This window comes from Labeo rohita, chromosome 21 (assembly GCF_022985175.1).
Source record: "Labeo rohita strain BAU-BD-2019 chromosome 21, IGBB_LRoh.1.0, whole genome shotgun sequence".
Lineage (NCBI taxonomy): Eukaryota > Metazoa > Chordata > Actinopteri > Cypriniformes > Cyprinidae > Labeo > Labeo rohita.
The window spans coordinates 19,339,805-19,357,659 of NC_066889.1; the positions used below are offsets into that span (position 1 = coordinate 19,339,805).

General features: G+C 34.7%; 1 protein-coding gene across 1 annotated transcript in view; it reads right to left on the minus strand.

The window, feature by feature from the left end:
• Window positions 1-2,282: 2,282 nt before the first annotated feature.
• Window positions 2,283-17,855, minus strand: part of si:dkey-1d7.3 (transmembrane protein 132D) — a 30,757-nt gene continuing 15,184 nt past the window's right edge. Inside the window, exons 4-9 of the mRNA XM_051093443.1 lie at window positions 14,957-15,131; window positions 11,730-11,873; window positions 9,832-10,037; window positions 7,778-8,048; window positions 7,393-7,584; window positions 2,283-4,340 (exon numbers count right to left, since the gene is read on the minus strand). Coding sequence (XP_050949400.1) covers window positions 2,919-4,340; window positions 7,393-7,584; window positions 7,778-8,048; window positions 9,832-10,037; window positions 11,730-11,873; window positions 14,957-15,131 — 2,410 coding nt within the window. The 3' untranslated portion in view covers window positions 2,283-2,918. The remainder of the gene's footprint in view (window positions 4,341-7,392; window positions 7,585-7,777; window positions 8,049-9,831; window positions 10,038-11,729; window positions 11,874-14,956; window positions 15,132-17,855) is intronic.

The window sequence follows — 17,855 nt, forward strand, 5'->3', positions numbered from 1 at the left end:
AATAAACTTCATGTACTTGAAAAAGTGAAGACACGCTGGCTAAACACACTGCGTTTGACCAGAATTAAATACAAGCATGAAGTCAGAGGAGTTAAAAGCAGATTCACTGTGTTTGGCCCATATAGTTAAATGTGGGCAGAGAAGGGGGAGATCAACTAATGCATGTTAATCCAGAAACACAATGACCTCAATCCTGTAAATCTGTCAATAGAATATCCGACGCTCTGGATTAGGTGACTGTTGTAATGATAGCACAGACGTAGCTGTTATTTAAAACATCCTACACGCGAATATGTATTTCTCTGTGCTATGCTTGTTCCTCAGAATTTCACAGAATATTCTAAGATTCATAAGTAGTTAGGAACTAGATGGTCAGCAGAACTGGTGCATGACATTTTTCCCCCTTTTTTGGAAAGAAAGTCTAATGCATTTCATGTTTGATTTAAAACCAAACATAAAAGTATATTTTCATGAGATGAAAAGACCCAACATATACTAAGTAGGAAAACTGCTACCCATTTTTTGTGGTAAAACCACTCCTATAGTAAATCTATTTATTTTGGCTTGCTTTATACTAGAATAAATGTTAAATGCAAATAATGTTGTGAAATGAAATTCAAAAAAAAAAAAAAAAATACTCCAGAAATGCCAACATCACTTTTCACTACTATGGAAGAAACTTGTGACTTTTTTTTGGAGATGAATCCCTCCCTGCAAATCTGCAACAGTCCTGAGGTGCGACACATCAGATTATCTTGCCTGGTCCAACCTATTTCTCCACATGCAACGAGGGGAACGCAATTTCAAGATTTAAGGCAGTGCTCACTCAGAGAGATAGCTGTTTTTTTGGAGGTGGAGGGTGATGGCAGTCATTGCAAAGCTAGGGCTGGTGGTATCACAATAAAACAGAGAGGTTTGTTTGCAGGAGAGATTTCTCTTTTCACTCCGAGCTGTCACTGATGAGCTGAACCATATCACAGGTCAAAGACTAGATAAAGGCCTTCGAACCAGGAAACAATCAGGAGGCATGTGGAGCATAATAAGTAGCTGTACTGCTGCAGTGATAAAATGGATGAATACACTTATTAATAATAAGAGAAACTAGAGCAACTATGCATCAGTGTTAAAGATATAGTTCACCCAAAAATGAAAATTAGTCCATGATTTACTCACCCTCAAGGCATCCTAGGTGTATATGACTTCCTTATTATATTAAAAATTATTCTGGGCCTTCAAAGCTTTATAACGGCACTGAACGGGTGTTTCTCTTCATCAGTCCAAAACAAGTCCAATAAAGTGCATCCATCCATAATAAAAAATGCCTTACGTTTGTTTACAGGAGCAAAGGAAGCAAAGTTTCCTTACTTTAGAGAAGGAAAATCAGTCTCCTCTTGGCTTATATCAAAATCCTCTGATATTTTTATTTACAAGTCTTCGGTTTGTACTTCTAATTTGTGACTGTTGTTTTTTTTTTTTTTGCTCTCTCTACTGCACGTCTGCGTTCGTCACTTCTTAGCATTGCGTGTACAATGCTGACGTCTTACGTCATCTGCCCAGAACTGCTCCCATGTACAACAGTTAACGCAAGCTAGAGAAAAGTGGTTATGTTATGTTTTAAATATGGATATTTTTCTTACAGAAACGCATTGATTAACTACAGGAGGCCTTTATTCACCATCCGGAGCCGTGTGAGGCACTTTTTATTATTGATGGATGCATTTTATTGGACTTGTTTTGGACTGTTGAAAAGAAACACCCACCCAGTGCCTTTATAAAGCTTGGAAGGGCCAAAACAATTTATAATATTAACTCTGATTGCATTCATCTGATAGAAGGAAGTCATATACACCTAGGATGCCTTGAGGGTGAGTAAATCACTGGCAAATTTTTATTTTTGGGTAACATAAATAGAGGATGAGATACAATCGGCACAAAACGATGTGTCATTAAGGACTACTACAACAATAGAAATGTACACAATCAGATGATTTATTTGATAAATTCATAAAAATGGTTAACATTGAAAACTGGGGTTATGATTTGCAGTGTAGTTATAGTTCATAAAAAGAAATGTGATTTATTATTTAATGTTAACTTTAATATTAACAAACAATTAAATAATTTCTATTTGTATTAGTGAATATATTTTATACCTTTTCATTTTTATACATTTATTTAAATCTTTAATTAAATTACATGTATTTGCTTGTTTAAAATCACAATAAGGGATTCATTATAAAACACATTATACAAGTTTCTTAATAAATTATTAGTGGCTTTAAATATATTTTTTAAATACTTGTGATCTGTTTCTACTGATTTTAATAATAATAATAATAATAATAATAATAATACAAATATACAAAAGCAGGAAAAGTAAAAACTTTGAAAAAGGTTGCAGAAAAATTTACAGCTAATTTAGAGAAGTTCACTTCCAGAATGAAAATGTCCTGATAATTTACTCACCCCCATGTCATCCAAGATGTTCATGTCTTTCTTCCTTCAGGAGAAAAGAATGATCACGTAATGTGTAAAGTCGAGCTAGTGCAAGATAAGCATTTAGAGTTAAAAAGTATATAAATTTGTATTTTTCTAAGAAAATAACCAATCATTTTGTGAGATAAGACCCTTCCATTGAAGTCCACAATATAGAGAAAAATCCTGGAATGTTTTCCTCAAAAACCTTAACTTCTTTTCAACTGAAGAAAGAAAGACATGAACATCTTGCATGACATGGGGGTGAGAAAATAGTCAGGAAATTTTCATTCTGGAAGTGAATTTCAGGAATGCACAAACAGACATTTTTGTGTTAAAATGTCCATAAAAACATGTCTTTTTAAACTCTCAAATTCAGTTTAGTGCAACAGTTTACATAGGAATGGATCTGTGGACAATTCACACAGAAATTCTTGCCTGCATTACACTTTTGACACTGGTGTAGCCACAGGCCATGGACCTTCTGGAAGAAACCCTTTGGACTCTGTGGAGTCCGGCGTCTGACCAAACACTTCCAGTGGACTACAAAAATGTACGTGATTGACTCTTTCGGCTTTACCATTTAACCCTCCCTGGCTCATACTGCCAGCTTGACAACCTCCAACTGGTTGGCCGGCCCAGCTAAAGCTCTGTCCGCTCTTCTTGAGAGCAGCCAGATGTTTGATATCCAAAGTAGTGAAGGTTGTAAACTGCACTTGATTCCTTTTGCTTGTAGGAGAATGTAGAGGTTCGCTACGAACGGGCCTTGCCAGCAGGGTGGCTGATCTGAACGCCATTGGAGGCAACGGAGGCATCGGATCCCGCCTTGGAGGAAGCGTGTTGGTTCTTCGTCCCAGAGTGGCAGTTCTCTCCTCAACTGGAATGGTTGGGATCTCCCTCGGCTGGATCGTCTCCGGGCCTCTGCTGTTTTGCATCTGAACGGCTCTTGGCATCTCCACAGCTGCTTGCATCTCCTGCTTGGAGGTAGTCGCAATTGGCACAGCTCTGTTTTGCTCTGCAGCTGTGCCTAGACGTACCCAGTGATGCCTGTGCTCGGTTTGACCCTGGCACTGAACCGGAGACTTCTTGCTGCGAGATCTTGCACTGTTTGTGGCACAGTGAAGCAAGACGGCGATGATGGCCAAGCAAGAGAGTCCTACCAACGCATAGATGCAGATCTCAATGTCTGTGAAGACGCTGAACATCTGTATCAGATCGCTCTCCACTAGCGGTGGTTCTCGCTTGGGCTCTTCCGGTGGAAATGGGAAGTTGGAGCTCTCAAGCAAGTTTCCATATCCATTCTTTATTGGAATTCTAGGGCCTAAGGTAACAAGTGCTCTGTCTGCGACAGGTTTAGTAATAAGAGTTTTATCCATAGTGTTTACTGACTTGATTGTAGATACGCCACCTCCTATTGCTTCTTGAAGACTTGAAGATCTGGTTGCCGTTTTAATTGCATTTGTGGTGCTCTCTTGTAGAAGGGTGTTTAAAGGGGATGTAAGTATATATTTGGACACTCGGTCTCCATCCTCACCATCGTTGGCTCTTTCACTTTCTTTTTTGCTAGTCCCTGCAAGCTGTTCATCCGGTGGGAATTTCACCTTCACCATGCCTCCACCCACAGCCAACTTGCTCTTGCGTTTGGATTTCTGACAGGCCTCACAGATAGCTAACTCCGCTCTGAGCAGTAAGCCCTGTCCCTCGGCTTCAGCGACCACAACAAAGACTGACCCCAGGATCTTCTGCACAGATGCTACCTTTGGATCCAGTGATGAAATGGTGAGGGAGTAACCACTAGGATCGTACAGGTCAAGAGGAGTCTGGGAGCCATCGCTGAACTTCAGCCAGCAGCCAACCACCGCCTCCTGTTGTATAGAGTTATAAATATTTACTTAAACATTATATGCAACTATATCAGGCTCATCCAAGTTTAAAGCATAAAAATCCTTTTAGCATAACAGCCAGAACTGCATCTTGGCCATGTTAATTTCATATTAAGTAGCTCTCAAGTGATGGGCTTAAAAACCCATGGAGCTCCATTTATCCGAATGGATCAATATTTATGTGTTTGTGTTCAAAATCCATTTGCTTAACCACCAGAGGGCACAGTGTAGAGTTTGTACCATAACAAGCTGTGGCACAATAACCCAGAGCTGCTTGTGAATACAGTACAAGCAAACGGCACCACAGGCTGTCCTATATTCTGGGGTGAAATACATTATGCATTGCCTTAGGAGTTCTGCTTGCAAAGCCCATCAAGAGACGAATGAGGCCTCTCGCTGAGTACTAATAGCTTGATATTGATTGGATCATGTTATGCCACTCAGACCTGGCACTGGAACAAGCAGCTATATGAAGAAATTTAGAGCATAGTTGTACTAATTGCACTCTTGTTCCTTATGCGTTATGGTCAGTGCTTCTCGTAGATAGTGATTAATGGTACCAACCGCTAAAGATACTTTTAAACAACTTGGATGGATGATGCATTTCTTTAGTAGCTAATATGAATGCCAATTCAATGTAAATGCAACATTAATTTAGTATTTTTAATCATTAAAAAATTTCAAAAATATATATTTTCTTATTTATTAATGAAAAAGCATTAAATTCATTTTATAAGTATTAAATTAAACATTATACTTAAAAAGTATTAAATTAAAAATACTACATTAACTTAATGGATGACGTGTTTCTTTAGTAGGTAATATGAGCCTCAATTCAATGTTACTGCAATGTTAATTAAGTACTTTTCATCAAAAAATTTTATTTATTAATGACTTAAAGCATTATTGTAGAAGTAGATGTAGAAGTATTAAATTAAAGATACTAAATCAACTTAATGGATGATGTATTTCTTTAGTAGGTAATATGGGTCTCACTTTAATGTTAGTACCTTTCATCATTAAAAAAATATTTTTGTTTTGATATGTTCAAAAAAAAAAAAAAAAAAAAAAAAGAGCAAAAAAGTTTTTATTTATTAATTATTAAACACATTAAATTTATTTTATAAGCTTTAAATTAAATACTGGATTTTAAAGTATTAAATTAAAGATACTAAATCAACTTAATGGATGACGTATTTCTTCAGAGAATATGGGTCGCAACTTAATGTTATATATATATATATATATATATATATATTCAAAAATAAAACAAATAAAAAATGTATTCATTACTGATTAAAAGCATTAAATTCAGTTTATAAACATTAAATTTAATCAACTTACTTGAAGACGTATTTCTTTGGCAGGTAATGTTAATGCAATGTTAATTTAGTACATTTTATTATTTAAAATGTTTTTTTTTTTTACATATTCAAAAATTAAAAAAAGCAAAAAAATTATTTATTAATGATTACAAGCATTAATATCATTTTATAAGCATTAAATATTAGATTTAAAAAGTATATTAAATTAAAGATACTAAATCAACTTACTGGATAATGTACTGTATTTTTATTTTTTTTAGTAATATGGGTCTCAATTTAATGCTAATACAACATTAATTTACCTTTCATCATTATAAAATGTTTACTTTTTGGCATATTCAAAAATTATAAAAAAAAAAAGAGCAAAAAAGAATTTATCTATTAATGTTTAAAATAAATTAAACATTAGATTTAAAAGTATTACATTAAAGATACTAAATCAACAATGTATTTCTTTAGTAGGTAAAATGCATCTTAATTTAATGTTAATGCAACGTTAATTTAGTACCCTTCATTAAAAAAAAATTACTTTTTGAGTGATTCAAAAATGTAAACAAATTTAAAAGAATATTTTTTTATTTTGTAGATTAAAAGCAATAAAAACATTTTATAAGCATTCAATTAAATATTTAATGTTTACTTTTTTTGGTGTACTCAAAAACAGAATTTTCATTTATTAATAATTAAAAGCATTAAATTCATTTTATAAGCATTAAAATAAATATTAGATTTACAAGTATTAAATGAAATGGATGACGTATTTCTTTAGCAGGTTATATGGGTCTCAATTCAATGTTAATGCAACATTAATTTTTATTTCCTTCCATCATTAGAAATGTTTAAAAAATGCAAAAAAGTTGCATTTTTTACCACAGTTTTGTGTTGTTGAATGTTTCAAATTTCAGACAGTGTTTCAAAAACACTGCTCATAGCAAAAAATGCAATGCACAGGCAATAATATATACACACAATATAAAACAAATAAAAAATGTATTCATTACTGATTAAAAGCATTAAATTCACTTTATAAACATTAAATTTTATCAACTTATCTGAAGACGTATTTCTTTGGCAGGTAATATGGGCCTTAATGTAATGTTAATGCAATGTTAATGTAGTACCTTTTATCATTTAACATTTTTATTTTTTTTACATATTCAAAACTTTAAAAAAGCAAAAAAAAAAACAAAAACAATTATTTATTAATGATTAAAAGCATTAATATAATTTTATAAGCATTAAATATTAGATTTAAAAAATATATTAAATTAAAGATACTAAATATAGTAAGATTTTTAATGCAACATTAATTTTTATTTCGTTTCATCATTAGAAATGTTTAAAAAACACAAAAAAGTTACATTTTTTACCACAGTTTTGTGTTGTTGAAATGTTTCAAATTTCAGACAGTGTTTCAAAAACACTGCTCATAGCGAAAAATACAATGCACAGGCAATAATGCATGAATCTAAGCTTTGCTCCTGTATGCTAGTTCAATGATGTTCAATGATATGGAAAAAAAAACAACACGTTGACATTTAAATCCACTTGTTCTATTTAATTTTTACATGTCAACCACAATTAATGTCATGTCTTTGAATTATCTTTTGGGGGGATTTTCCCTTATCTCCTAATTAGCTTATATAAATGATTAATTAGCTTATAATTCGATTAATTAGACTGACAGCCCATGTAGTTACATGAATTACCTGCTTGGGGTAGTGTATGATCTCCTGTGCGGTTGTCTTGGCAACGATGGCCCTGTTGCTTCCTGGGCTGAGCTGCAGGTTCAGGGAAAGGCCAGAGACCAGCTGCACGCCCAGCTCTGTAATACTGACTTTATCATCCAGAACCCGGACCATCCTCTCAGCCAGAATCGAGTTCGACAACGGAGACATCACCTGAACAACAGAAACAAACCCAGCATGGCATCATTTCTAATTTATTTGTCTTGCAATTAAAAAAAAACAAGCAATCCATCTATGCGCTGTCTGTATATTAACTAAACCCGCACTAAACTTTGTTGTCTTAATGAATAATGAGAATCGTGACAAAGCTGACAGCTGCAGGTGGCTCTGTCATTATCACCATTACCTGCACGGTGGTGACTCCCACAGCCTTGCCTGTCAGCACGGTGCCTGCCTGCAGGCGAGCGACGCTTGTATCCCCAACTCTCAGAAAGTAACGCACCAGCCGTGTCACATCTACCTGCCAATCAGAGCCAAGGAAGTACGCAGGAGATGGGCTGCTTGGATCTGACGATTCTGCAGTGAAGACCGTGTGCACTCGAATCAAACTGTGCTGATACTGCAGCATGCAGCCTCGGCCCTTCCTCTCATCCTCTTCCTCTGTGTCCCAGCTCACTCTGAGAAACATGCGGAGAGAAGATGAACAACTCTTTTCCTTACTCCCCTGTTCTCAATATATTTTTTTTCCTGCTATCTGCTATTTGACTAGGCTCAGCAATCTCTCATCTCTACTTTATAATGAAAGTCTCTGCAATGTCATAAAAAACTGCCGGGATATCTCTGTGGAACACATTCTCTATTCTAACAAGAATGCTTTGGAGTGGTTTTAAAGTGGAAAAAGTCTGTATGAGGTGGAACATCAAATAATAAAGTTCTGAGCAAGGAGGAACCAAAAATAAAAATAAAATGAGAAAAAATAAATAAATAATAAAAAAAAAAATCACAGTGGAATACAAATTTCGAAATTTCAGAACTATTTTAATTATGCATTATAACATTATTAAAACCATTCCAATGGTGTTAATAATTCAAACACATTTTAATATTTGTCAAATTTAAGAAAATAAATCACACTTGTATATTTATAATAAGAGTCATTGTTTATTTATAATAATCTCTCATCTCCACCTTAAATATAAAGTTTCTGCAAAGACATAAAAGACTGTCGGGAAATCTCTTTTATCAAGAATGATTTGGAGCGGTTTTACAGTGGAAAAAGTTTATATGAGGTGGAACATCAAATATAGAAGCTCTGAGCTAGTTTGAGGGACTAAAATAAAAAGAAAAGAAAAAATTTGAAAAAAATCAAGAATTAATCACAACATAAACTGTGTACTTAAAAATCATTATTAACAACCAAAGATAGGCAATTAAATAAATGTTAATAATTAAAAACATCAAAATTTTCAAATTGAAGAAAATAAACCACGTTTATTTTAGTGCTGTCAAACGATTAATCGCATCCAAAATTAACATTTTTGTTTACATAATATATGTGGGTACTGTCTATATTTATTATGTGTAATTTAATCTAATTCTTGTTTAACATTGACTAAACATTTAAATGTCCACTTAATCTATAATATTTCTATACAACAGAAATGCTACAGCCACTGTAATTTCTTGAATATGTGGACATCAAAACGTGTAAACGTTTTTTTTTTAAATCAGGATGAACAGTTAGCATATTGAGAAAGATATTGACGTATTCTCCTGTTTGCGTAGGTTTATAGATTTTATGATTTACCATACAAATCTGATGAAATGGCACACGTTGCATTCCCAGATGAATGTTATAATAAACCCAAACTTACAACAATATGCAGAGATTGAGTTTGAGATGCTCTACACAAGTAAATGATACCTAAATGTTACACCTGGATTGCATATATTTTTTACATTAAATCGTATGTTGAATTCACAATAGCATTATATTTTATTATGATTTTAAATGGGTTTAATATACCATGCCTTAGCCTTGGAAAATGGTCTAATAATGCATTTGATAGATTCTCGTCCATGGAATGCCGATGGATTTCTAATATTTCAACGGGCAAAATTAAAACTGAGTACTCAAATTGAATTGAGGAATTCAAAATGAAAGCAAATCTACTGACTGTTGCAATACAAATAAATAATATCTAGTAAATATCATCTAAAACTAAAAACTAATTTTAAAAAATGTACACTCACTCATAAATCTAATACAGTAGATTTAAATACTGTTTACTTACTAAAATGTGTCCCCATTTACAATATATTTTTTTAAAAGAGCAAAATAATATTGTTATACATTTGAATTATACCCACAACTGCTATATGGATATCAAAGCACCAACATATCCAACCATATGAAGCTTCCTGGGGCAGTGTGTCATTGGAAATATGCTTGTCACTTACCTTTTGTTCCCAGTAACAGGAACTCTCCAGGCTTTAATCTGACTGAGCTCTGGATCAGAAATCTCCATATGCAAGGGGACTCGAGGCATCCATACGCTCACCTCCAGCTGTGTGCTCAGGTAGCTATAGGTGAAGTTCACCATCATCCTCACTCTTCCACGTGTCTCCTTGCCATTAACATACACAGAATCACACCTCTCAGACACCTGTGCATGAAAAGGGCATATTAAGTCAAGTTTAGTGTAGTTTAACAGGTAGCATGGGTTTAAAGACACTGCAACAGATCATTCATGATATTTAGAAGGAAAGCGGTATCTTACTCCTCGGTGCAATGCAGTTTTTGAGCATTGCGGTTCCACAGCAAAGTAACAAAACTCCCTAGATCTTCCGCATTCACTGTTTCTCAACAGTGGAATCAAAATTTTAATCAAAAATCCTCTACAGTTTCTCTGATGTCTCGTGATAAATCTCTCATTTTGGAAGTTTTTTATTGCAGAACTAGCACAGTCTTATATTACTGGATTATTTATTTAAAAAGATAAAGATGTTTTCTCTTTGACATTCAGTGACATGAGTGTCACTGTGGTGTAAGGTAATGAACCCTGTGTACTGTACATTGTTCTGTCTCATTAGAAAAATCTATGGCCACTGTTGCATCACTGTTTCACTCACCCCCAGTACTTTGAGGACTAATTTATAAACCACAGAGCACATGATCTGAACTATGTTCCATAAAAATCTTTTTGAGACAAAAAAAATAGAGACTTGCACTAGTGGACTTCCTTCTTTTTTTTTAATCAAAGTAATGTTTTTTATTCATGTGGTGGGTTAAGGTGCATGTGTAAGAAGGACACATGACAGCACATATGTTTGAGTGCAGTAGTTCAGTCATTCCTTCTTTGTTATTTACCACTGAATAAGTTAGCGAGTCCCTCCATTTATGTTTTAAGGCTTAGCCTGGAAAAAACAAGCTCATGAGGGCAATGGAGATCTTTATATCTTCAGATACTCGCAGTGAAAGTGTCAGTATTTTAGGTGGAAAAACTCCAGAGAATGATACAGCAAGAATAAAAAGAGCCTGAATTCTTCATAATAAGCATGCAAAAAAAGAAAATGTTATCGAGGGTTCAAACAAGTTCATTGAGGGCTAGTGCAGTGGAGAGATCTGTTCTGACAGGGTTGATGCAAAATTCAAATAATCAAATTATATAACTGTGCATATTTAAGATAGCAAAATAAGTAGGCTTATCAACTTGTAAAAAGAAAGGGAAAATAATTTCTATATCTTTCGTTACTGACATCAAAGGTCCATTCAAACTCAGTCACACAAGGTCAAAGAGAATACATTAAATATTGGTTCGCAACGCAAAAAAGATAAACATAGGTTTGTGCTGTGAATTATTCGCTGCTGCGAAAATTAAACCACAAAAAGGGATATTTAGTTAAACTATCCTATTCAGCTAATGTCATGCTTATCATTTTGCATATTCTTGGGCCTTATGATAATATGAAAACATTTTTTGATTACTTTTGGTACTGTGTCTCATATAAGATTTTGGTCCTGAGGCAATTCACTTGACCCAGAGACCAATCCAGCAATAACAAAGGGCTCAAGCTCTTCATAATACACAGGGGAAGAAAAGACAGGTGTGCTTTGGGTAAAAAACACTAGTTCAATGAGGCCTTGCGGGTCAACGTCTGTCTCCCTCCTCTGTTTTTCTCTTCTCAAGTGAAGAGCTAAAAAAGTGGTGGTCATCTGAGCTGAATTCCCTGACCCTTCTCTCTTCTAGTTCTGATAGACAAGTCATTCAGAAGCAGAGTAAGACTGCTAATAGGAGGCACACAGAGTGTGAGATTGCCAAAGCTGTCAAAAGTGGCCTGACCTTGACATGCATTACCTTCAGGACATCCTGGTCCGAAGACCTGCAGCGAGATGAGTTGGTGATGTCTGTGATGGAGCCATCAGCCTCAACTCCCAAAACTTTCACAGGCACAGAAACCCTCTTACCAGTCAGAACGGCCGTGTTGAGGAGCTCCGTATCCTGGAAAAGCACAATATACAACATTCGTTTAGCACTAAAATTAACATGTCCAGACAAAAGGAAACAAAATCTCACTTCTAAATGTATTTGACATATTCTGCTAAATTTTTCTAAGAATTTGTGATCTACCTGGCTTATATATATGAGGTTTTCACGCTTTCACTGTGTGATTAAGTCTAATAAAATACATTCAGAATTCACCCAAAATTCAAGATAAGAGGCAACAATTCCCCCGTATGACTTTTATATGTCTTTTATATTTATATCATCTGATACAGTGACATTTTTATCTAAATATCAACACAATTGCAAATACTGAAACAATGATATTGATTTGATGAACAGCTTAATAAACAAAAACTTGCTTGGCTTACATTTTAGTCACAACAGTGTTTCGTTAGTGAATCAATCAGCCGTTTGAATGAATGACTCAATGACTCACTCATGTAGTGATTTGACGCCATTGACTGGTGATTTTCGGTTTATATCTAAAGTATATTTTCTCCTTTTTCCCCCCTAAATCATTTCAAATATCACCATTGAACATCAAAATATTATTTATGCATTACAGGTTAACTGCATTCATGTCCTGCATTTAACTATCTTTGTAAATGCATCTAAATGCCACTTCAGATACAGATTCTGTGCCACCTCTGCACTGCAAACACACATTTTGTTGATACTGATTTAATTTGATTGTTAACAGCCTTATAGTGTCTTACTATTTGAATTCATTGATTAAATTTAAGAATTTGACACAAAAGATGATGCATATATTACCAGTCAAAAGTTTTTGAACAGTGAGATTTTTAATGTTTTTAAAGACGTCGCTTCTGCTCACCAAGCCTGAATTTATTTGATCCAAAGTACAGCAAAAACAGTAACATTTAAAAATATTTAAAATAATTGTTTTCTATTTTAACCCTCTGGGGTCTGAGGTAATTTTGGGGCCCTTTAGCTGTTTTTACATGCCCTGACATTTGTGCTTATTTCAGCTACTTATAACATACTTATATTTTAAAATGTAATTTATTCCTGTGATTTCAAAGTTGAATTTTTAGCATCATTACTCCAGTCACATGATCCTTCAGAAATCATTCTAATATTCTGATTTGCTGCTCAAAAAATATTTATTATTATTATTATGTTAAAAACAGATGAGTAGATTTGTTTCAGGTTTCTTTGAATAGGAAGTTTAGAAGCACAGCATGTGAAATAGAAAATTTTTGTAGCATTATAAATGTTGGAGACTGGACTAACGATGCTGAAAATATAGCACTGACCACAGGAATAAAATTTTAATTAAAATTACATTTTAAAATATATTCAAATAAAAGTTAGTTGTTTTAAATTGTAAAAATATTTTTTTCTGAGGAAAAATATTACCGCTTTTGCTGTATTTTGATCAAATAAATACAGGCTTGGTGAGCAGAACAAAATTCTTTAAAAAAAACTTAACAAATCTTACTGTTCAAAAACTTTTGACTGGTAGTGGACATTTCATTAGGTTAGAAGAAAATTGGCCTTACAAATGTAAAAATGCCCATAAAATACAGAAATCAATTTAAACTTACTGGAGAAGTAAATTTCTGTTACTCCTGCAAACTAACCACTGCACAGAATATGAATAAATCAACAAAATTCCAGAAAATATCAAGATATAATTTTTTGTCATTATCACACAACCCTACTACATACCAATCAGTAATGTTTAACATCACATACAAGTGTTTCCCTAAAAAAATGTGTTTACTAATTTATGGAGTTATATGGCTGTAATTTTCTGAGACCTGCCTGGGCAAACAAACAGCACACTAATTAAAGTCTCCAGACTAAAAATATCAAAACTAAAAAAAAATTAAAAACTCAAATAAACTAGTCTATTTCACTAATACAGCTCACAGTGTCCCATCCCTAATTAGCACAGATGTATGTACATATGGATGAAATATGACGCACTGTAAACAAAACAGGCTAATACCAAGAACAAGCACTCGCATCATCTAATAAACTCCTATGAGATATCTCAGTTTGGTGTTGAGTAAAAGCTTAAACAGGTCAAAAATGTCATAGCAACAATTGTGGATCAGACTCACTCTGTCTGAGTTTAATACCCTAATGATTATCTTACAGTGTGCCGCTGTGATGACGAACACACTAGGATGATTAGGTTTGAGCGTAGATTTAACTTCTAGACCCAACAGATGTCCACGAGCATCCTCCAAATGCAACACAACAGATGCTGACTGTGATTTGAAAAGTTACCGGAAAAAATCCCACACTCCTATACCAATGTTATTTCAGAGTCAGGGTCACGCTGTGAAACAGACCGTTCCAGTAAATAAATCTGGCAACTAGTTTTATAATAGACACTTGATATCAATGAATTGTCACAATCTCTTTTTGTTTGATTTGTCTCGAACATCTACATGATAAAAAGCTATATTATTATATTTTAATGGTGAACTTGAACTTGTAATAAAGTGATGCATGTGGATAGCTTTGGGAATTATGTGTGCGTCCTCATAAAGTGAATGTCAGGGTAAATTCTGAAGTAGTTTGACCAATGGTAGGGGACGGTAGGAAAAGATCAAAGGGGGCAAAAGAAGTGGCACTGCGCCTCTGGACAATTAACACACATATACACACTCACAAAAACACACAGACAGAACAAAGACACATAAATCATGTATAGAAGCTGTCATTGTAGCTTTATAGTCAAAGGATTTTACACAAAGCATGACAAATACTTGTCACACCAATGTGATTTCATTTTGAAATGTCCACGCTTCACAGACGCCCTTACAAAACGTGACCTCACAAAACCTTACAAAAGTTAAAGGCATAGTTCATTCAACAAAAAAAAAGAATGAAAAATCTGTCGTTTATTTATCCTCATGTCACCACAAATTCTAGTTTAAATTATTTAATTAATTTGAAATTTTAATTTAGTTTCTTTCGGGAATATCATGGGACAAAATTCCAACTTTTCCTAAAGGAAAGCAAGTAATGACAGATTTTTTCTGACTTTCATTTAAAAATAATAGTTCTATGTGATCATAACACAAAGAAATATTGCCAACCGTGATCAGTGGTGCTATCCCCACATAGTCTCTCTGAATGGTGTAAATCCTCATCGTTCCTTCATCCCGGATCATGTTTCCAGGCAGCTCCAGTCGCCATGTGATCATCTGGCTCTCTAACTGATCGCTCTGCTCCTCTGTCTCAAAGTCCAGCTGCAAGACCTCCAGCAGACCTCTGTAAAAAAACATCAAGACACAATCATACCCCAATCTCTCCAACAAGTGACTTAAATTCATTTTTGGGTCAAAAGAGAAATAGTGACTCAAAGAGGACAGTGTGGAATCTTAAAGGAGAGGTCCACTTCCAAAACAGATTCACATATAATGTACTCACCCCCTTCACCAAGATGTTCATGTCTTTCTTTCTTCAGTTGTAAAGAAATTGTGTTTTTTGAGGAAAACATTTCAGCATTTTTCTCCATATAATGGACTGATACGGTGCCTCGATTTTGAACTTCCAAAATGCAGTTTAAATGCGGCTTCAGAGAAGCTCAAACACCCTTAACAAAAAGGGTAAAACAGCGATATAGGACGATTTCGAAGTTAAGGGAGAACATGAGATGGGAGTTTTTCGACATGCCCTAACTGACATGAACCGGAACAAAAACAGTCCAGGCAGAGTAAGACAAGGCGCGCGTATGCCATTAAAAAGCATATAATTTGTATTATTTTTATTAAAATAACCGATCGTTATGCTAGATAAGATCCTTCTTCGTTTACAACCGCATTTGGGATCGTTTGAAGCCGCAGTCAAAGGAAAACTCCACTTCCAGAACAACAATTTACAAATAATGTACTCACCCCCTTGTCATCCAAGATGTTCATGTCTTTCTTTCTTCAGTCTTAAAGAAATTAGGTTTTTTGAGGAAAACATAATGGATTACATGGATTTTTCTCCATATTATGGACTGATATGGTGCCCCGATTTTGAACTTCCAAAATGCAGTTTAAATGCGGCTTCAAATGATCCCAAATGTGGTTGTAAACGATCCCAGCCGAGGAAGAAGGGTCTTATCTAGCGAAACGATCGGTTATTTTCATGAAAACAATACAATTTATATACTTTTTAATGTCAAACGTTCGTCTTGTCTTACTCTCCCTGAACTCTGTGTATTTTAGCTCATGACAGTTAGGGTATGTCGAAAAACTCAGACCGTATTTTCTCCCTTAACTTCAAAATCGTCCTATAACACTGTTTTACCTTTTTTGTTGAGGGTGTTCGATCTTCTTTGCATGTTCACTTTGCAAAGCATGGGTTGGTACTTCTGCAGCGATGTAGGATGACTTTGAAAAGATTTTTGAAGTTGAGGGAGAAAATACGGTCAGTTTTTCGACATACCCTAACTGTCTTGAGTCAGAATACACAGAGTTCAGGCAGAGCAAGACAAGACGAGCATTTGAGATTAAAAAGCATTTAAACTATATATTTTTAATGAAAATAACATTGTTTCGCTAGATAAGACCCTTCTTCCTCGGCTGGGATGGTTTGCAACCACATTTGGGATCGTTTGAAGCCACATTTAAATTGCATTTTGGAAGTTCAAACTCGGGGCACCATAGCAGTCCATTATATGGAGAAAAATCCTGACATGTTTTCCTCAAAAAAAAAAAACACAATTCTTTACGACTGAAGAAAGAAAGTCAGAACATCTTGGATGACAAGGGGGTGAGTACATTATCTGTAAATTGTTGTTCTGGAAGTGAACTTCTCCTTTAAACTGCATTTTGGAAGTTCAAATTCGGGGCACCATATCAGTCCATTATATAGAGAAAAATGCTAAAATGTTTTCCTCAAAAAACATAATTTCTTTACGACTGAAGAAAGAAAGACATGAACATCTTGACAAGGGGGTGAGTACATTATATGTGAATCTTGGTTTTGGAAGTGGACTTTTCCTTTAATAATGAAAGCAAGAGAGACAGAGATTCTCATCCACTTCAGCAGCATTAAAACACTCAGCATTCTAATGAGTGTATCAGTAGGTTCACTGCAGGAACATGATTCAGCTCACACCGTGCTTTGCATTGATAAAGTGCTTTTATATAGCTAACAGAAAGGCAAAATCAAACTTCTTAGGGTTCACGCATTTGTGTATGGCATGCTGAAGCTCTCACGTAAAAAGGAAGCTTTGAAAGCATCAGAAAAGTAAGAGCCTGTGCTATCCAAAAAGTTTTCCCAGAGTGGACAGATCCTTAGGGATCTGATTCAAAACTCTGCAAATCTTTATACTATATTGTCTTAAATTGTTTTTGCTTTCAGTGTCATTGTTATGGGATAAAGGGTGAAAGGTCAAATGAGTCATGACCCATCATCTCTATGCTGAATAAAGTTTCCCAGCACAGCATTAACCTCTCAGTTTGGCTTTTCACTGGTTAATGTGAAGATCTCTGGTCTAATCTTGTGGAACGTGCTGGTCTTTAAGCTGGTCTAACACACTGATGCACTGAGGATGATTAAAGATAAGTGGGTCGTCGCTGTAAAACATGGAAAGAAGTGCGCAGAGAGAAGTAGTCAGCAGATACCGCTTGCTTAATGGCAGCTGGTGACAGCTCCCATTGTTGAGCTATTAGTTTGAAAAATTCAATTCACACAATATAAGACAATATAATCACTGTCTTAACAAGATTCAGTGAACAAGTGAAATAACTGTTATGATTTCCTATTGAGACAAGAAGCTCAAGCAGGATATATCGAAAGGCTTGTCCCTTTAAAAAATAGCCGATACCCTTTAGTTTGCATCTCAGCCACAAACCATGATTTGCTAGTTGCTAAGTCACAGACAAGTGGTATTATGTTTTTTTTTCCTTTTTTAAAGGGCATTGGATTGTACAAAACTGATACATATTCAAGAGCAAGATGAGTCATCAATAATTGTGCTTCATTACTATTTAAAAGTTT